The sequence below is a fragment of the Juglans microcarpa x Juglans regia genome, chromosome 6S, assembly GCF_004785595.1.
Source record: "Juglans microcarpa x Juglans regia isolate MS1-56 chromosome 6S, Jm3101_v1.0, whole genome shotgun sequence".
NCBI lineage: Eukaryota > Viridiplantae > Streptophyta > Magnoliopsida > Fagales > Juglandaceae > Juglans > Juglans microcarpa x Juglans regia.
This window is the reverse complement of record NC_054605.1, coordinates 17,052,327-17,074,132: the sequence shown is the minus strand read 5'-3', so window position 1 is coordinate 17,074,132 and position 21,806 is coordinate 17,052,327. Positions and strand designations below refer to the sequence as shown.

Genomic DNA, 21,806 nt, shown 5'->3' with positions numbered 1-21,806 from the left:
GTCAAGCTTTAGTTTAAGACAATCTATTTTAGTTGTTTCACTACAAGAAAATCGATTTTTCTTGACGTTTGAAATTTGCAGTAATAAGTGCTTAAATTCTTGCATTTGAGTATTCCCAGAGACTTAAAAATTGCTGCATGTCTGTTGTATTTATTTGTTCACTTCTATTTTAACCCAACAAATACCAAAATTCGTCGCAAATAGTTACTTTTTGATTAACAATCTTAATAAAATTGGTATTTTGTATTCGTAGCTCAAGATGGTCAAAATTCTATTTGCAATTAGTTACGAAGGACACATCTCATACGTACAACGTCGTTGATATTGTATGATTTTATTTATAATTTAAATTTTATAAATCAAATCTTAACTAAAAATACTCATTAACTATATACAAGCAATTACTACTAATTTTTCTTTTTCTGCATGCTTTGGTGTTGGCCCAGATGTACGAGGCTGCAGGCAAAGACAGACGTAGTACTCTCCGGTCTCTAGCTATTCCCTAAATTAGAAATTAGCAAACTGAATTCAAAAGAGTTAGATAATGTTATAATTAGCAAACTGAGACATCCTTCGCATTTGTAGAATAAAGTTAACTTTCTGATCTCATGACATGATTTTCCGATTTTATATATGCAGTCAGACCCACACCTGTTGCAGAATGCATGGCCACAAGTAGTAATACTGTACGTGGAGGTTGATTACTTGGCTGCCATTATGCTTTAATTCCAAGCAGATGTTAAGCAATAAGCATCAATCACTTTCTGGCCTTGATGATAAGAAATTATATGTATGTATATGTTTGTCTATTCAGCTTTTGATGGGGATAAACAGGTTGGTTGTCGGTGCAGTCGATCAGTCATGACCGTCATCATCATCATCATCTTCCGCGCGCACCGGTGACTAATTTGTACGATTTTGGTTTTGATCGAATTTGTAAGATCACGATGTACATGCATGATCTCTTTAATTAATTTCCACAAGACTTTCTTTTGGTTCATTTTGGCTATATTGCATCTATCCATTATTTGCAGCTAATTAATTCAAAGTTTTGATGCAAATGCAAGAAACCAGAGAGAGAGAGAAAGATCAGCAAAATGGTTTGATAATTAGTCATGGAGTAATGCTACATACAATTGTGTAGTGCACAAGTGTCGTGTAATCATTTTAAAAAAGAGTGGGGTCTACTATTAAAAAATTAATTTTCTTTTCATGTAAATCCCGTATTTATTCATTTTTTTCAAAGTGATTGTGCGGCGTTTGCACGCTCACGATTGCAACTATCATTTCTCCTAATCATGATACCCATGATCAATTTCTCTCCAATTGGCAGATGATCATAAATTGGTTTGCATATATATATATATATAAGTTTGAAACTAGAAAGAAAATATATATATATTTATAGAAAATGATACTAATTATTTACCTATATTTTGGACCATTATCCATTTTATTGATTTTAACATGACTAGTTAAGAACAAATATACATGAGAAATTCAATATATATATATATATATATATACACACACACATGAAAAATAAAGTGATCATAAATTTAAAAGTCCCTTAAAATCTACTGAATTATTCCATTCGTACGTGATATATAATAGATATTGGGCCTCTTAATAATTAATTAGGATTTATTAATTTTAATGATTTGAGTACTTCATGCATGATGCCTCATTTGTATGTTGATGGCCTATCTCATATATGCAAAGCTGTGATAATGAGGAATATTAAAATTCCTTTATAATCTGTACGTAAAGGCAGCTGTGCGCGCGCTTGCTTTCTATATTAACAGATCAAGTACTTAATTATATATGACCAAAAATGGTGTGATCAAATTGTGGCCAATTAATTCTCTATCTGCCATGCATGCATCCCCTACCAATATACATACATACATACATACATGTATGCTACTGTTATGATGAGGTAGCTAGCTAGCACACATTCTTAATTGTGGATTCTGAATCACTACTTTAGATAGATGCTTCTTAATTGCATAATAAATAGTTTGCACTGATAATAGAATTATAATTGGAGTCTGCAATACGGTTGCATCTCGATGGAGTAGTAGAGCGATTCACATGTTTTAGTATGTCATGATCACGATCAAGATCACGCGGCATCATAGCTATATTATAATATATATATATATATATTTATACTCATCCTACAAAAGTACTTGTGCAAGAGAGGGTGCATCTCTCAATATAAAGCCACTAGCAGGATCACTACTAGCCGATGTGAGACTATCCCGGCCCGCATACTCGACCCTCCCCTCGGGGGTCCCTTGCAGCGGCTCCACACGCCTACCAAACTAAGGGACCCTTGTCAGGAGCGGCCCTACTACCCCCGGCGATATCGGTTTTGGCTCTGATACCAATTGAGGTAGAACTCATCCTACAAAAGCGCTTGTGCAAGAGAGGGTGTCTCTCTCAATATAAAGCCACTAGCAGGATCACTATTAGCCGATGTGGGACTATCCCGGCCCGCATACTCGACCCTCCCTTCGGGGGTCCTTTGCAGCGGCCCCACACGCCTACCAAACCAAGGGACCCTTGCCAGGAGCGGCCCTACTATATAGTGATAACATTAGATTCTTTCACTGAATAATTCCTAGTATAACGTGCGACGTCTGATATTGATCAAGGTGAAAAAAAAAACATGCGAATGTACAAATTAAATGGTTTTTTTAGATCGAGCATCGATTCCTTGCTAGCTAGCTCATAATTCCTGCCAAATTAAATTAGCGAGGGTTTTGCTTTGGAGGGAAAAAAATGTGTACATATTAATTATAATATGAGTAATATTACATACAATCGTGAAGTGCACAAGCTAGCATCGTGCAATCGTTTTAAAAAAGAGTTGGGTCCACTAGTAAATAAGAGAAATGATAGTTGTAGTCGTGAGTACGCAAGAGCCGTATAATCACTTTGAAAAATTAAATAAATATGGGACCTACATGAAAAAATAATTATATATTTTTTAATAGTGGGCCCCACTCTTTTTCAAAACGATTGCACGGCACTTGTGCACTCCACGATTGCATGTAGCATTACTCGTTAAATAATTAATTTTTTTATATGAATCTCGTATTTACTCACTTTTTTCAAAATGATCGCGCGATACTTACGCACTCCACGACTACAAATATCATTTCTCTTATAGTATTTATGTGAAATCACCACTTATCCCAAAAGATTAACATGATGGGAAGATGTAAATTTTATTATTTATTTTATATCTTAACACTCTCTCTCATGTGTAGACCAGACTCTTCCTCAATGGATGACCCAATACGTGAAATATTTAATTAATTAATGAGGTAGAGTTTAGAGTCAAGGTTCGAGCTCAGGATCTCTATTCTGATACTATGTGAAATTATCCAAAAGTTTAAGCTTTTGGGATAAACTTTTGAGAAGATGTAGATTTTATTATTTATTTAATATTTTAAAAATTTATTGAATATGAATTAATATTGCTTTAAGAAAATTTATATTGATATATACTTTGTCTATTTTTCTGTCATTAATCTACGTTTTTGAACCCAAACAGAAATTTCAACACTTATATTCTTCGTGCTCTGCATGTGTAGCAATTCAGGATCCCATAGAACGAAAATGAAATGTTATTTCCATGAAGCCAAAATCAACGCAGCTCATGATATATACATATATATATATATATATTATGTGAACGATTATGTATTCTTTCTTTAGTTGCCCTTTAATTTCCTTCTGGAAATTACCAATTAATCATATATCCATTTAGAAAGCTGGCTCATTAAATTAATCCATGCAGTGTAGTAGTGTCTAGACCTCAAACAAAATGGGACAAAGCTAATACCTCGCAAGGTTGAGGAAATCTGGCTGACCGAGAAAAAATGAAAGAAATCTGAGTACTTCCCCTACTTCTCGATCTGGTCAAAAAGTTTAAGCAGCCAGCATCACAAGATATACGTATGCACCCACCCGCAAAGGTTTCATATCATAATTACCAAACGCCATATATCACATTATTAAATTTGCATACAGATATTCATCACCCGGAACGTTTCTGAGTTAAAATACCTTCAAATAAGAATAAAAATATTATACTATATATCTTCTCTCTCTCTCTCTCTCTCTCTCTCGGCCTCCCCACTATGCACACAGCACATAAAGCAAGCAAAGGACAAGGGTGAAACATAGATGGAACGGCCAACCAAACCGTCATAAACATTCCTTTTCCTCCTTTTTATTATAACCAGTTTCGAGAAAAAGAGTTCAGTTTACTCTCTCTGAAGATATCGTTTGCTTGTTCCTTTTCTTCTTTCAGTTGCATCCATGGACACGGCTCAATGGCCACAGGTAGATGGATCCATCAGTACTAGGTCTTTTTGGTTCTGGATTCAATATGAGGCTATGATTTTCTTTCTGGGTCTGGCTTTTCATGAGTATAATTTAGACAATTTGTTTGTTTTTCTTGTTTATTGGAGCACTTTTTTGGTAAAAAGTATGATGATGTTCATGGCTAGTGCCTAGTGCAAGTCCCCACCTAATTGGATTTTGTTCTTATCAGTTCTTCAAAATATTTCACTTTATCTTTCTCTTTTGCTTATCTGATAAAGGAAAGAAACCTTTTTTTTTTTTCCTTTTTTAAGCGTGAAAGCAGCTAATTTGTTTTGCTTGTTTGTTATTCAATTCACCCTGATCTTCTTTGTTTGATCTTGAAGTATGGTTTCTTTATGTCCATTCAATTTTCATTTCCTTCTGTGTTTTTTTTGGCTTCTTTAGGAGATTGTGGTGAAACCAATAGAAGAGATAGTCACCAACACATGTCCAAAGCCTGCAGCTTTAGAGAGGAAAGCAAGGCCTCAGAAAGAACAAGCGCTTAACTGTCCAAGGTGCAATTCAACTAACACCAAGTTCTGCTACTACAACAACTACAGCCTCACACAGCCAAGGTACTTCTGCAAGACTTGTAGAAGGTACTGGACTGAAGGTGGGTCCCTTAGAAACATTCCTGTGGGAGGGGTTTCAAGGAAAAACAAGAGGTCAGCCTCCTCCACTTCTTCGTCTTCTTCAAGAACGCTTCCTAATCTGGTCACACATCAAAGCTTGTCACAGTCTTCCTCTCAAAACCCTAAGATCGGCGAGGGCCAAGATCTTAATTTGGCTTTCCCAGCCAGTACTCAAGATTTTAGAACTATCTCTGAATTGATTCAATTACCCAGCATTCAAAACGGCAACAAGAACCAAATTTCTACTACTTCTACGACGAGTAGTACCACAGCTCAGCTTTCTGCTTTGGAGCTTCTTACTGGACTCACTTCAAGGGGCTTCAATTCCTTCATGCCCATGCCTATTCCAGATCCAAACTCAGCTCATACATCTGGGTTTCCCCTGCAGGAATTCAAGCCAAACCTGAATTTCTCTCTGGATGGGTTTGCAAGTGGATATGGGAGCTTCCAGGGCGTTCAGGAGAGTAGTGGAAGGCTTTTATTTCCATTTGAGGATTTGAAACAGGTCTCACACACAAGTGGTATTGAGCAAAATAAAGAACAAGGAGATTCGACTGGATTTTGGACTGGGATGTTAGGAGGATCATGGTAAAGAAGATGAAAGATCGTCTGGGTTTTCTGTTTTTTCCTTCTCTTTTATATTGTGGGTTTTATTAATCTCTCATGGTGGGTTACGTGTTTGGGTTTCTTCATAACTAACATATAGGATGCACCGGTTTCTCTCTCCTTCTGGTTCTCTATTTTCCTTCTAATCTTCTTGTTTACTCTTTGAGCATGGTAGGATTTTGAAGCTTATATTTTTAGGTCGGCTTCAGAAGAGGATGGCATGGGATACTGTATAAGGATAGAAGGAGAGATCAAGACATGCCCAGATTCTTTTAGGGTTAACAAGTAGATCAGAAGGGCATGCATGCACCATGCTCTTTATTTTATGTAATTTCTTCTATCACAAGAAAAAAGAGCAGAAGGGCAACCCACTATATATTGTGTGTCACATTGGCTTGGTACAAAAAAAGAATGTATAATGGCAAGTTTTTCATCAAAACATTATGTACATGCGCAAGTTTGTAAGGAGTTTCATTGATGAAAAAGCCTTTGTTTATAGTATTTTTCATTGTGGCTTTGATTTCTTCCATCGATCTTCATGATCTTCCTATATATTGAATTCTGCTCTATATATCTATGGCTGTTTGCAAACAGGTTTTAGATCAGTCTCTCATTAACAGTGCATAGATTCTTTTCCACTCATCAAAGCAGATCTCCAAGAAGTAAGTGGCCTGCAGGGGGGGCCGCTGGGCTAGCTAGAGAAGTCTAGAAGAAGAGAAGAGAGAGCCAGGTGAGAGATCTGACCCCTTTCACATGACATTGTATTAAAAAAACTCTTTTCAGGAAAAAAAAAAAGAAAAAAAAAAGCAACCTAACGTTGCGTTAATTAGAACCACTAAACCTGCCTCAATCAAAAAGCTTACCTAATGATTTCTATATGAAAACAGTTTTGAAGACTCCCTCACATTGCCACCATTACGAAGAATTGTCATTGCTTTCATGCCACCCTTCGCTTTTTTTTTTTTCTTTTCTAATTGAGAGATTGAGAAAGATCTGGCAAACACAACCCCCCCTCCCCTCCCCTCTTGGTCCTCGAGGGGACCCACAAACATTCTCCTTGGCAAATGTGCAGAAGAATAATACACCCCACTAAGGCACTAGGCTGACTGATCCATCCATCCATCCAGATCTAGGTACCATCCATATTTAATAATTAAATTATATTTTTGTTGTTTTTGTTTCTTTCTTTGCTGTAAGCCACTTGGGTCCGGTGTGCATAATAAGTAGCAAATGGTAGATCTGCAACCTTCTATAATGGAGGTCTTTTTCCTGCCATTTTTAGGGCTTTAGTTTTTTATATGTACATGTATATATAAAGACATGTTAATTCTACTTTGCTTTGTCTATGGGCTGTTGGGGGGAAACCAGAATATCCAGCCACTCAAACAATATTACTTTTGGGTACAAGTTGACAGACCATATTCCTTGAGCACCAAGGGACCGCACAGCTAGAGTTTCAAAGCCTTTTTTCTGACCACAAATAGCTATTGATGGGGGAAAAATAGTAGAAATTAAAGGAAAGAGAATTAAATGGAAGAGATCAACTTGTGTATTTGTTGCCTGGATATATAATCTAAAGGATCATGATTTTGGAGAACCTACCCCATTTTGCAAATATCCATCTGTTTCCAATATTATTAAAAAATACTTGCTTAATCATTAAATAAAATAATAATAATAATAATAAATAAATAAATAAAACCAATGGTAGCTCCCGCTGAATGGTAGCTCCCATGCAGCTACCAGCGGGAAAATTAGTATTTTCCAAAAAAAAAAAAAACCACTTGTGATCCTGTTTTACAACGACAATTTCTTTTTCTTTTCTGTTTTTTTTTTTTTATCTTTAATCATCGAAGCTTTATCGTGATAACAAAAGTAAGACAACAAATCTTCAAGGAGGATCTTTACTTAAACGATAAAATCATTGATCACAGGTTTTGTGTGTTTAGATTTCAAGTCGGTGAAAAGGCAAAATTGTTAATATTGCATCTACGTACGTACGTGGGTGGGTCTATATAATTGAGAAGTGCTCTAATCATTCATAAAGACATTTTTTAAAAATAAATTTTATAAATTAACGATATAATTTTATATAATATGTTAGATTTATTTTACAATAAAAATAATTTTAAATTATAATATATAACATCAAACCATGTTAATATATAAATTTAATTTTATATAATTTTGTTTATGATGAGAACATTTTCTCAATATAATTATCTCAGTCTGCAGATCAGTTGTCCTGATCATAATCATAATGATCTGTAAAATTATACCTTAAAAACTCCGAAGTAAAAATAATACGAGAAGCATGCAAGTACTTCTTGATGACATCATACCCAGTACTGATCTCACTGTAAAAAAAAGCAGCAATAATATTGTTCTGTTGGCTAGTAAGTTTAGGTAAGACGAATTCATGATGCTACAGTACCTAATCTCAATTAGGTTAGGTAGGATGAGGAATAGGTCAGCACTTTTTTTTTTTTTTTTTTTTTTTTTTCATCAAGCATGCGTTATATAAATTAATAGAATATAATTAAGAATACTAATAAGGAGTATTCGACCAAAAATTATTTTAATTGCTGCCTATTGCGATACAGAATATGTATATTGATTTTATGATCAGTGTATTTTCCTGATCCTTCAATTTATCAGAAGATAGAGATTTTTGCTGATGTCGTCAAAAATTGGTCCTAGTTGCCATTGAGGTGAAGGCGATTCATTTGCTAGTTGTCCAATTTATCAGTTCTATTGTGTAAGCTTAATTTCTAGCTTCCACAAGTACTATAATGAAAGGAAACTTGGTTATTGAGAGATTAATCTGCTACAAGCTAGCACATCCGAAATGGCAGTAGGACTCGTTAAATTCACCAACCTTGGCATTTAATATTGGCCCTATGGATCATGGGTCGGTGAACCCAAGTGCCACATGTAGAGATCTCAGAGCAGATGAGTGATTTGGGACAATCAGATTTAAGTACTAGAAATTAAGCGACTCGTTGATGCATCACATGAGCTATCCAAAATCAACATGACACAACAGACTGATAGAATTACACCCTCCAAAAAGACATCTCGTGGCTTCTCAAAGACATCGGCATGCAGCTGCATGCCAAGATTCTAACCAATTTTGGTGCACATGACAACCTCACAAAATGGGGCTGTCCCCAACAACATTTGTGGAATGATCATTACCATACCATCTTACATTTTTCAACCCCAAATCCATATTTGAACCGCCTTGATAAGCAGGCGCCCTCAATGTTTCTGTACCAGTTTGCCCGTTAAATAAAAGGAGTAGGACAAACGAGTTTAACGTAAGGAGATTCAGCTCAGCTCTGCAATCTCAGTACTTTGATTACACCTTTCACATGAGCATCATTCCTTCAGGGCAATGAGCAGTAAACGATGTGTTCATTAGGAACCAAAAGCACACTTTGCATTTTTCTCATTTTTGAAACAAACTCAAAAGGTATTTTTTGTTAGCAAATGGATAAAAACAGCATAGCTCCAGTGGTCATGAATATTAGCTGGTACAAAGAGAGATTACAACGAACTACTTCTCCAGAATATTGTGAGTACTAGCAGCTATATATGTAAAATTCAGTTTGCAAAAGAAGAATATTATACCCTTTCCAGTTTTAACATAGGTGCAGGGATATCAATTCAAAAGTTAAAATGATCAACCTAAAAAAATACCGGAGTGAACCAAACTTGAATTTCTTCACAGTTTATTGATCAGCATTAATTCCAAATATACGAACTTTGTGCATGTGTGGGAACTTTGCAATCACCAGCACAAAAACTGCCACCGTGTTAAAGAAGAGCATTGGATGCTGATAGTCTGTCGTGTGTGAGGCTATCAAGTACCTGCCAAATGAAACATAGGGTAATAAAAAGATCATTCTTAATAAGGTAGTAGTAATTGCAGCAGTATATCCTCAAAATCCCCAGTAATTAGTCTAAAGAATTTGATATGTTTTTCAAAAAACTAATTGTTTGTTTTGTTGATGCAGGTTATCCATATATTTTGGTGACCAGTCTCGCACACAAAAACCGAAGTATTTTTTTTATAAGTAGAAAAACATAGTATTCAGAAGTACTGCCTTAAACACTAGTAGTACTGGTCATGTGCATACATATTACAAATAAAGATTTTCTTACTAGAAATAGTTCTCTTTTGCAATCAAGAAAAGCAATGAGCACAACATGAAAAAGCAAGGAACGGGCTGTAGTCACAGATATCTCAGCCATTCCTATGAATAAGGCATCCACAGTATTATAACAAAACATTCCCACAAAAAATTATTGAGGGAGGTGCTTTCTTTGCATAATGAATCAAGTCAATATGTCTTCAAAAAGAAAGGAACGAAATAAAAGAGTAATGGCATTAGAAGTTAGAGATGAACCACATGAATAAAAGAACTCATTGTATTGGACTTCACTCAATAATGCCTTACAGCGTCCCTGCAACACATATCAACCCCCAAAAATGATGGCCCCTGAAGAGAACTTCAGATACCAACTCCGATATCATCTGCCAACCCATGCACCAATTTGTTTTTTCAACCAGAAGGATATAGGTGCTATCAAAATAAATATACTTATATTTTTCACTTAATGAAGAACGAGATGTGAAATACTTACAGAACAACAGGTACAACAGTCAAAAACTTTCTGTTGCGAGTGAGCTGCTTGCCATTATCTATCTGCTCCCACCAAGTCAACCTGTTGTATATACCTTGATCATCAGAAAATGGTGTTCCCTTTTTCCAATGAAAGAAATGGTAAGTGACCTGAATGAAGATACAGAATCACAATGTCAAAACAATAAGTAACTTAAAGTGATAACTAGAAGATCAAGTATGCAAAGGGAACATGAACGTAATTCACATCTAGATCATTAAAGGGAATCTCAATGTTATAAATAGTTAGACTATGCAATTTCTCCAAGTAGATGCTTGATTATGAACAGCATAATCTGGAGGAAAAGGAAACTTCAATAAAATTCAAGTCCTAGCTAAAACAAGTGCGGTGAGACCATGTGATGACCATCTATTTTCATTCCAGACACCAGAATATTTTCCAATGAAAAGAAACATGGTTCTCAAAACTCAATAACACGATGTTGGTTAAACCAAAAAGAAGAGAAGAAAGAATTTCATTCATCAGAAGGAAAAAAAAAATAACTAACTGATACTATGCTGGTAAGGACATTGTAGCACCTCCCTGCATCCCCTCCAGCTGGCACAAAAAAAGGATGGATGACCAGAGATTATTCATACAAAATGAAACAAAGTCAGATTGCACTAACTCATAATAGATTAAGAGCCAAATAAGGATAAATTTGTATTTACGATATAGGGAAAAAAACCTCCACAATCAAAGTCAGACTATTCCATTAACATAATGATGTTGATGACGACAGTGTATTAGAAAGAGCATTGTCTACGATCTATATGTCATTGAAATGAAGGAAAGAGCATTGCTGGAGAGGTTAAACAGGACATGGTATTAGATTAAGCCAAGTGATGTAAATGGATCCATGTAGCCAACTCTAATCGTTTTGGATAATGACAAAACTAAAGAGCCATAGCAGTCCAATTAAATTGTTAACTACGAAAAAATTCTTTTTGATGCCCACCTTGAAATTAATGAGGGTAATTTCTTGCTTATATATTTTTTTTTTATCGGAAAACAAAATTTTATTGATCAAAAGGAGGCAAAAAGCCCAAGTATATGGGACATATACAAGAGCAACGCCTGTGCGTGCTAATTTAGAGATACAAGGAATTCATGAAAAGACATGCCATGGAAATAAATTACAATCGACCAATGAAGCAAGGTATTGAAAAACCAATTTCTAAGCTCTTCCATCGATCGCTCTTGATCTTCAAAGCTTCTTGCATTCCTCTACCTCCAAATGCACCACCATAGACATATAGGTATCATTTTCCATATGGATGCAACTTGAGGGTTGCCCCAAATACCTCTCCACGAGGCTAGAAAGTCACATACCCTTTCCGGCATCACCCAAGCTAAACCCAATCGAGTAAAAACTTCGTTCCACAAGATCCTGGCAATCTCACAATGTAGTAAGAGATGGTCAGTGGACTCGCCCCTCTTCTTGCACATATAACACCAGTCCATAACTATGATTCCACATTTCCTTAGGTTGTCTATAGTAAGAATCTTTTCCAAAGAAGCAGTCCATACAAAAAAGGCTGCCTTTAGAGGTGCCTTTGTCCTCCATATGCTCTTCTATGGGAAGGAACGGGCTGAGGTGTGCATGGTCAAAGAATGGTAGAAAGAACGGGCTGTGAAAACTCCCTTCTTGGAAGGGCGCCAATAAATCTTGTCTTCACCTTCCCCCAACACATGAGTGGAGTACACCTGGTCAAAGAACACCGAAAATTCATCCATTTCTCAGTCTTGTGCATCTCTAAGGAAAATAATGTTCCATTGTGGAAGGCCATTGGAGATGAGAACTAAATCCGCTATTGATACCTCTTTTCTTCTTGCTAAGCCATAAACTTGAGGAAAAACTTCCTCGAGTGCCCAATCACCACACCATAAATCATGCCAAAATTTTACCTTCACTCCATTTCCAACTTTGAAACAAGTATGCGCTGCATATGTGTCCCAACCTCTTCTAATATGTTTCCATAGTCCAACTCCATGAGGCCCACTCACCTCATTGGAACACCAACCTCCCCCGGATTCTCCATGCCTCAAAGCAATGACGGTTTGCCACAAGGCCTCCCGTTCGTTGTGAAATCTCCATAACCACTTGCCTAACAAAGCGTTATTGAAAGATTTCAAATTCCAAATACCTAAGCCTCCTTCTTTGATGAGAGAACAAATTGTGGCCCATTTCACCAAGTGAAATTTAAACTCATCCTTTATCCCTCCCCATAGGAAATCAGGTTGAAGTTTCTCCATACGATGAGCCACTTTGGCGGGGAGCGGGAATAATGAGAGAAAGTACGTTGGTAAGTTGGAAAGAGTGCTCTTGATGAGAGTCACCCGACCCCCTGTTGATGCTCTAATTATTATTTTTTAAGGAAAAAAACTGATATATTATATTCCTAACCATTCTAGTCAACCTAGAATATATCATTCACGTATGCATTCAAGTCTCCAGATTAGTATTTTCATAATATTTTCATAATATTTCATAATATTTTCATCCTACCATTTAGATTAGTATACCACCCTCTTCCAGATTCGATAAAGCTTATATGGATAATTCAGCAGAACTGCTGAAAACAGAGGTAAGATTCCATTAGTCTCGTTGTAATGAAGTAAATTAACAACCAATGAACTTTGGGGAAAAAAATCAACAGACGGATGAAATCATGCTTTTTCTATCAAAACATAACTTTACTTAGTCCGAGCTTTTTAAATCATTTTACCTCAACCAATCCTCATTACTAACCAAACCAAATAACTAAATTGAAATAGATAGAAGAACATCTTCCTGCCGCGTTCAACACGGGATCGAAATCCAAATTCAGATCAAGCAGTCAACAATAAGAGAGAGACGGAGAGAGGGAGATAGAGAAGGAGTTACGAGGAAGTGGGACAGGTTGACGACGGTCCAGGCTATGCCTGGGGAGCAATTGAAGACGGAGAGGACGAGGAGCCACGAGAAGAAGACGATGAAAATATAGGTTGTCCAGACCCCAGGGTATGTGAACCACTCCGTATTCCGGTTCAGATCCGTCGTTGGCGCCGCCCTCACGTACATTCTGCGCCTGTGTCTAGCTCCCAATACTGCACAATGACCAATTTATCCGAAAACCAGGAATTTTATTACAATGCAACTCCTCAAGCCGTCAGACGGATGGAGCAGCCCTTTTACTATTATTCTTTATATTTATAATTTTTTTATAAAATATGAGATATTTTTTTAGAATATATTTTATAAAATGTGAGTAGTAAATAGTAATTATTATTTTTTATTAGAAAGAGCTGTTTTGCTGCTCAAGATTACCGCTCTAAATTACCGTTTTAATTTTAATTTTTATTTAGTAATTAATGAAGTAATTTTAAGCGTATTGATGTATTTTTTTTTATTTTTTAAAAATATTTAAATATATTAAAAAATATAAATAAAAAAAATTTAAAAAAAAAATTTTTAAAATACACTATCGATAACAATGAACAGCTGAGTAGTACCGTTATTTTTATTATTATCGGTTATTAATTAGGAGAGAGAGAGTTTCGGAGCGTCCAAGGGTAGTGTTGGATTTTCGGTCAGCATAGTTGATGTGTATAATATTACTTCCTTTTTATGAAGTATAACACATGTTTAAAGCTAAAAGACAACAAATTAAAAAAGAAAGATTTCAGATTTTATAAAAATAAATATATAATCTATTAGATTTAATTTATAATAAAAATAATTTTATAATATGATGTATCATATCAAAATATGTCAAGATATTAACTTTAATGTATAATATCATTAAATGATAAATAATTATGTAATTTTTCTTTTATGATTTATACGATAGAATTTGATATAAAATAAATCTTTGTATAGCACAGGTACTTCGAAAAAGGACATTGTAAAATTACTATGATTTAAAAAATAAACGTATATTTTCTAGACTTATATGACTTTTGATATATCTAGCACTTTTGCGATATTATGCAGGTATTACATCTAGAGTATTGCAAATACTGTGACTTCATTTAAAATCCTAATTATTATTATTTATTAACTAGTTAATATATGGAGTTTTCAAATATTTACTTGTTAAATTATTAATTAAATATTGTGGTGTTATCGACCTAATATTTATAGCACCTAAAAAATTATCAAGAACCCGTAATATCATCTTGATATGATGATAAGGTATTTAGTTAAAAATAATATATGAACTAAAAAATGCCACAAAAAATTTCTTAAAAAAACATAGAAATCATGAAATCACTGTCTCACCCTTCCTGCCTCTTCTTGTTCCTTTGTAGGGGTTGTTTTGGTTGTTTCGTGGAACCTGCATATAACTTTTCGCGTTCAAACCGACCATGCAATTCAATGTGAATGGAGCCGACAAAATATACTTTTGGCTGCACCAACCAAATTGGAAAGAAGAAGCAGGAAGGGTTGGCTGATACCAAACTTGTCTTGGCTATGCAACATAAGACAGACACGTGTGGAAAGTGGTTATTAGCAAAGGTAACTATAAACTGTCTCTGGCTCGGGTTTAGATTGAAAACTTATTTCAATCCATCTTATTTTATAATTATAACTTTTTTAAATTTTTATATAAAATATAAAATATAATAAACAATTCAACTTTTTCAAATCTGAAAATAATAATAATAAATAAAATTATAACAATATTTTATTCAACTTATCTAAAACTATCTCAACTCATCTCTGAATCCAAACGAGGTCATGTCTATCCCCAACTTCAATGAATGTATTTTATTTCAACTAATTGGTGTATTTAACCTGAATAATGTTAGGTACAAATCTTAAATATATAAGTGTTGTACAAATCTTTTTTTTCATAGATTAGACTCCATTAAAAAAAAAAAGAAGAAGAAAGAAAGAAAGGAGTTTTTCATCATCTTTCATCATTTTTTTATGAAGAGCTTGCGCGAGATTTCTACATGTAGGACTTATATTATATATCATTTCTCATTTGGAACTTAGACTGAACTGAGATCAACTCAGTTTAATCTAATTTTAAACTGAGTCTAACATCCAAACACTCATTTTTTTTTATAAGTAAAAATATTATAAATATAAAAAAGAAATAACCAAGTACACTGATGTATACAAGAAAAAACCTTGCCCATTGACCTCAATGACCCAATAAACTCGTGAAAAATAACCCAAAATACACTAAGCTTGACCCCAACCCCTTGTTTCCCGTAGAACTAAAACGCTACCCGAAAACCCAATCCCAACCTCTTAGTTCCTCCTCACTCATCTCTCAATTACTATTCATCTCAACTCAAAACATACTTACACGTGAGACTTACAATCTTTTTTAACTCAACATCTTTTTATACGCAAGAATCACAACCTTTTTCAACTTTTCATAAATATATTTAAACTCATCTTAATATTCAAATACATCTAAAATCATATTAAGTGGGTCTTATAAAATTTACTTCACCATCTCAACTCACTATTATTTATAAAAAATTCAACTTATCTCAACTCAACTCAACATCTAAACGACACTTTAACATTCCCCTTCGATGGTTTAAATTCCATGAGAAGGAGCACTTGCTACTTTGCGCTGTCTAATTTTTCCTATCCGGTTTTCAATAAATAGAGTATTATTATAGTCACGTCGAGATTGGAAAGCCACCTCCAACTCCAATTATCTCCTCCTACCCTTGTTATGTCAAAAAAAAAAAAAAAAATACACTTTGAAATGGAACCTGCTATCAAGGATCAAAGTTCCAGTCCAAAACAACGTGTTCTGGGACCTACAGTTAAGGTTATTCCAAAACATGTAAAGCATTTTCCAACAGGTAGGTAAAGGTAAACAATGCTTGGAGTTTCCCTACTTAATTCTTTTTGTTCAGGAAAAAACTAAAAAGTACATGGTATATAGTTTTAGTTTTAGTAGAAATAGGCAGAGGGGAAAACCGACGTCGTCAGTGTAGTTTTTGAGTAAAATTGACGCCGACCGACATCTGGAAAAATAGGAGAGACGTCGATCGTAACCAGTCGATGGGGAGGAGGACACCGATCGAGGCGGTTCTCTGACGGTTCTCGATCGGCGTCGGTTCTCGACAGTTCTACTAAGAGAATAATGAGAGAGACTGAGAGAGAGAGAGATGCATAGGAGAGAAAGAGAGTTACAGAGGAGAGAGAGAGTTGCATGAGCAAATTCGAAAAGAAGGGGATTCGGGAAGAAGAAGAAGAAGACTCTTATCGAAACGACGCCGTTCCACTTAAGTGGAACGGCGTCATTTCAGACTTATTATTTTTTTTTACGTCCTTAATAAAACAACGCCGTTTGATTTAATGCCAAACGGCGTCGTTTCCAGCATCTGTTATAATATTTATTAACTAAAACGACGCCGTTCCACTTAAACTTAAGTGGAGCGGCATCGTTTCGATAAAGGTATATTAAAAAAAAAAGATTTTATTATATCGGTCGGTTTAGCGATCCGGTCCAGCTTCAAACCGTGACTGAACCGCTGAACGTCGGTTTCTTGAAATTTCCACCGCATGCCGACCAGTTCTCCACCAGTTCCGGCCGGTTCCTGACGCGGCCGATCGGTTCACGTCGGTGGCGGCCGGTGCCGTCAATTTCTGTACAGCCCTAGAAGTAGGTGTATTCTCACACAATCATGAGATTGTATAATAAAGTTATTTATATAACCATTAATTTTTATTGATATGGTATCCTATTAAATGGGCGAGATTACTACGTGTCTATTTTTTTAGAACTATCTAATAATTATTACTTCATTCATATATGTACAAGACCGATCAAGACCGATATTGCAAGTTCAGATGGTTTTTTTATTATCTTTGTATGATCCACCAAAACTACCTACATGGACATTAATAACCTATTAATCATGCCCTGGGTTTAATAATACGTAGGGAATTTGAGCTGCTTAGAAATTACATGGAAATGAAATGGAAAAAAAAAAAATTCAGATAGAACTTAGTTCCTTCAAAATACATGAATAGGATTTTCACGTTCATCAGATTTCATAAAATGATTATATTGCAACAGAGAGAATTCAAAGGCTGACAGTGGCATTGTTAACATTGTCTAATCCCTGCACTAACCTTCTCTTTGCAGACTTGGTTCTGTAACACCAGACCTCAAAAGCCTCGCTCAGATCAGGAAACAGTGGTTGCTCGGTTCTCATCCAATCTCCCAAAATATCAGCTTGATCATTTGATGGCAATGCCAGTATCAATGCCACCATTGCCCCCTCGATGCTCTGGCACAGGTCTTCGCTCATCTTGTAAGGAAAACCCATCCCCTTGTTGCCCTTTAAGTCCAAGAGAGGCTTTATCTTCCGTATGTAAGGGAGCCATGTCTTTAGCAATTGCACCCGGCATGGTGCTGGAAGAATCACACTGCCATAGCCAACTGCTTCCATGACTTTACTGGTCACTTCTATCAACTTTACTTTCACACCCCACATGGCACAAACGAGTTTCTTATCTTCAACCATCCCTAAAACACCAGCAGAGATCTCAATCCACTTAGACACAAAGTCCTTCATTAAATCCATCTTAGGAAGTATGTTACTCATCCATTCGATATCAGATAAAGTCTGCAAAATTTTATCCTCTGCTGTCTCGCACGCAAGTTCAGACTCCAAAAGCAGAGAGGATAACTCACTTTCAAATGATGAACATATCTTTGAAAGGCCAATTCTTACCACTGATGTCAACTCATGATCTGCAGTAACTAATGGTGTCTCTTCATCTTCCCCTAGCATGTATTCAACTTGTTCTCTAGCAGAAGTCTTTAGCTCATCTCCAAATGGAGTATGTGGTCCACCAATGGACATGGCAAAGCGAACTGCAGCAACAAAAACATTTTTTGTGGCAGTTAAATCCACGGGTTGGATTCTGGCTAATATAGGCATGGCTATTGGACCCAATTTAGTAACTGCTTTCAAAATTTGTTCCTCTTCCTTGTCCTCCCAAGGAACGGCCTCCAAGTACTGGATGCAGCTCTGGGTGATCTCTTCACAATGTAAGGCAACAGCTGTTTGCAGAATACCAATAGCAGATTTGACAGAGCCCAAGGACTCCAGAACCAACTCTCCAGGAAGATACAGCAGCCTCAAAAGATTAACATGATCATCATAGTCAAACTCTGAGCAGAAAATCTCAATGCAAGTACTAGAGTTTGGATGGGAGAGCTGACTGGCAAAGAATTTACTCCTATTTATGAGGATGGAGGAGTGAGAGTAGAAGCATTCAGGTCTTCCTTCTCTATTTTTTAAGCATATAACAATGTCACTGGTGCCCTGGTCACCAAGTTTGTAAGTCTTGGCTGCTATGGATTTGTCCATGTCTGAAGAGGAATACAGCCAAATTCATGCTTCATGCAATCTAAAGAATGAAGCTTGAATTGAAGTGCAACTGTAGAACAAATACGAAAAGAAAATAGAAGTCAGTTCACATAGATTCCATATGTTTGAACAAAAGCTTTAGAAGTGTTACAAACTGAATGAATTAAAACGCAGTGGCTAACTCATGAACTTAAAAGACTCCAAAACGAGTACAAACATAGCCATCATTGCGCATATCTCCAAGACTCCAACAGCATAAGAACATGCCTGTCTACTAAACTGACTCGAGGATTTTCTGGACACCGATACAAATTTACTCAATTTCCACGAAAAAGGGACAAGAAGAGTAAAAGTTCTATGAAAACAGAAGTCATTATTTTCCAACGAATGTACGAAAGGAAAGAAAATTATCACTAATTATTCCAGTGCATTCCTATGATGTTATGCCTCATCACAAACTAATATGCCTCTTAGCTGATTCATTTCCCTGTCCAAAAATGCACCATAACTTGATCATACCACATCAAAGGAAAGAAGGACATTAGCGAATTAAAATCATCATGTGTTGAGCAAAACAGAGAAAGCCCAGCGAGAAAGTTCAACATTCCTATTATAGTGCAAGAATTTTTATTCACTTTTCCTATATCCTCCCCCAACCTGTTAGTGATAAATCCTACACAAACTTTAACATTATCAATGTAAAAATTTCAAATTTCCTCGCCACTCTCATGTTAACCAAACAAATCGTATACTAAAGCGAAAAATGATAACAAGCATTTGTTTTTTTCTTTTAATGAGATTCTTTGTTAAATAAGCAGAGAAGAACAAAACCCAACATTTTTTTCCTCAAGCTCCTAACAAGAATTAAATCCTCCATTAAATGGGTATATGCCTAGGGCTAGACCCCCAAAATATCCGGGAAAATAAATCAAAAGCCCAACTAGAATATGCGTTCAGAGCATGAATCAAAACGATTAGTAGGTGTAGATGAAGACGAAACTTTTCCAAATGGATAATCTGTGAAAAAAGCTACTAACCCGTAAGAGCACAAAATCTCGGGTGAACCGGGCTTTAACCCCAGAGAACAATTCTACCGCTAATAGCTAATCTGCCTGTGATTCTGAAATTCCCAAGAACGCAATTGAAGGCCTTCATCACATATTAGGGACTCTCGCTCTGACGCTCTGGTTCAGCTTCAGCTGTGAGAAACATGAGAAGCCAAAAGTTCCAAATGACAGATGTGACCTTCTGGCTTCTGATACACACTAAAATAAAATAGGAGATTTGTACACTTCCGAGTGATTATAACAAATACTTAAAAGGGCAAAATTGGGCGATAGAACTTGGCAGTATAATTACCTTATAGTGGGTGACAAATGATTGGTAGAGACAACTGTTTATGTGTTTGATTACAAAACTATTGGCTTATAATTTCTTTTTTTTTTATAATTATCTTACAATTTCAATATTTTATAAAATTAATATTTAATTTTAATGAAACAGTCTAATTGTATTGATCGATTATAAAATAATTATAAAAGAGTTATAGAGATATAATTTTCTATCCAAAGGAAATTAAGTTATTGAGTTTGCATAGAAAATTTATTTATTTTTTGCGTATGAGATGAGTTGAGATTAAAATTAAAAATTTAATAAAATATTGTTAAAATATATATTTTTTAATATTATTTTTGTTTTATAATTTTACAAAGTTAAATTATTTATTTTATTTGTATAAAAATTTAAAAAAATTATAATAATTAAATGAGATAGAATGAAATCATTTAAAAAAAAAATTGTAAAAATAAACAAAACTTTACCCAAAATATGAGAATAAAGAAAATGGGATGTTTAAAAGAAATTCATTTGATTACTAACTTCAAGGATGAGAGGCTCAAAGTACGAGAAAGGGTGGCAATTTCTTTGCTTTGTTTTTCTTGCAATTTGCACAAGTTGGGCATGCACAAGCAATTGTTTAATGCCCTCGAGACAAAGTGGCCGAAAAAGAATAGATTGAATGAGATTATATTTAATCATATGTCGTGATAATTAACCGAATCTTAAACCATTTTGTGACAAGATCCTTCTCTGTCATGTTGGATAATACTTTATACTAAATCAAACTATTTTATTTTCAAGCACTAGAATAATAAAGTTCCGTTTAGATAGTGAGATGAAATAAATTTTAGATAAAAGTTTAAAGTTGAATAAAATATTATCAAAATATTATTTTTTTAATATTATTATTATTCTAAATTTTGAAAAAATTGAATTATTTATTATATTTTATGTAAGAATTTAAAAAGATTATAATAATGAGATGAAATTATTTCTGTATCCAAACGGAATCTAAGTGTAAAAGAATATTAATGAGATGAGATGAGGTGATTTTAGATAGAAATTGAAAGTTAAATAAAATATTATTATAATATTATTTTTTAATATTATTATTATTTTGAGATATAAAAAAATTGAATTGTTTATTATATTTTATATGGAAATTTGAAAAGACTATAATGATAGATGAGATGGATTTAATGTTTCTCAATCCAAACGACTTCTTAAGTAATGTTATGACGAGTCTTCTCACGAATCTAGTAAAAATTTTGAACAGATCTCTTTGAAGAGTGCTAACATAAATCTCAACTTCTCTCTCCTATATTTTATTTGAGAAATAGTATTTACAGTCATAAAGTGAAAGTATTGCATATTTTTTTTACAAATAATAAATATATATATATATAAAATTAATTTTTTAATAATAAAATACATATTTTTTTAAAATAAATACATAATTATATAAATTATGACTGTATCTATCGTTACGAATTTTAATTTTTTAATAATAAAATACATATTTTTTTAAAATAAATACATAATTATATAAACTATGATTGTATCTATCGTTACGAATTTTAACACTACGCGTAGTTATTACTTACTATGTCAGAGAACTAAGTGATTGTTGTAATCTCAACCTCTACCTATTTTAAATTATTATAATAAAATTATTTACTTATATAACCCAAAAAAAACAAAAAAATTGTTCTGGGCGAGCATTCTCGGCTTTAAACCATGATGCAGCGAATATTCAAGTGGTATAAACTAGCTATCTATGATATCATAGGCGAGTAGACAACTTTTCTAGATTTACAG

General features: G+C 34.6%; 3 protein-coding genes across 3 annotated transcripts; 1 reads left to right on the top strand and 2 right to left on the bottom strand.

Annotated features, from left to right (window-relative positions):
- Positions 1-4,106: 4,106 nt before the first annotated feature.
- On the top strand, positions 4,107-6,008 carry LOC121237710 (dof zinc finger protein DOF4.6). The gene is made up of 2 exons (XM_041134565.1): positions 4,107-4,359; positions 4,786-6,008. Exons 1-2 carry the CDS (start codon positions 4,336-4,338, stop codon positions 5,602-5,604), a joined length of 843 nt encoding a protein of 280 aa, XP_040990499.1. The 5' UTR covers positions 4,107-4,335; the 3' UTR covers positions 5,605-6,008.
- A 3,118-nt stretch (positions 6,009-9,126) lies between these two features.
- LOC121237348 (ORM1-like protein 2) lies at positions 9,127-13,477 on the bottom strand. The gene is made up of 3 exons (XM_041134054.1): positions 13,195-13,477; positions 10,269-10,417; positions 9,127-9,491 (listed from the first exon to the last, which is right to left on the bottom strand). The coding sequence occupies exons 1-3, from the start codon at positions 13,369-13,371 to the stop codon at positions 9,353-9,355; spliced, it is 465 nt and encodes a 154-aa protein (XP_040989988.1). The 5' UTR covers positions 13,372-13,477; the 3' UTR covers positions 9,127-9,352.
- Positions 13,478-17,252: 3,775 nt separating this feature from the next.
- Positions 17,253-19,924, bottom strand: LOC121237806 (BTB/POZ domain-containing protein At3g05675-like). The gene is made up of 2 exons (XM_041134689.1): positions 19,688-19,924; positions 17,253-18,720 (listed from the first exon to the last, which is right to left on the bottom strand). Exon 2 carries the CDS (start codon positions 18,648-18,650, stop codon positions 17,355-17,357), a length of 1,296 nt encoding a protein of 431 aa, XP_040990623.1. The 5' UTR covers positions 18,651-18,720; positions 19,688-19,924; the 3' UTR covers positions 17,253-17,354.
- Positions 19,925-21,806: the final 1,882 nt, after the last annotated feature.

Coding starts and splice junctions, on each gene's coding strand:
- LOC121237710 (XM_041134565.1), top strand. CDS start 4,336: ATGGACACGGCTCAATGGCCACAG. Junction 4,360..4,785: donor ACACGGCTCAATGGCCACAG/GTAGATGGATCC, acceptor TGGCTTCTTTAG/GAGATTGTGGTGAAACCAAT.
- LOC121237348 (XM_041134054.1), bottom strand. CDS start 13,371: ATGTACGTGAGGGCGGCGCCAACGACGGATCTGAACCGGAATACGGAG. Junction 10,418..13,194: donor TCAACCTGTCCCACTTCCTC/GTAACTCCTTCT, acceptor ATCTTCATTCAG/GTCACTTACCATTTCTTTCA. Junction 9,492..10,268: donor ACTGTTGTACCTGTTGTTCT/GTAAGTATTTCA, acceptor TTCATTTGGCAG/GTACTTGATAGCCTCACACA.
- LOC121237806 (XM_041134689.1), bottom strand. CDS start 18,650: ATGGACAAATCCATAGCAGCCAAGACTTACAAACTTGGTGACCAGGGC.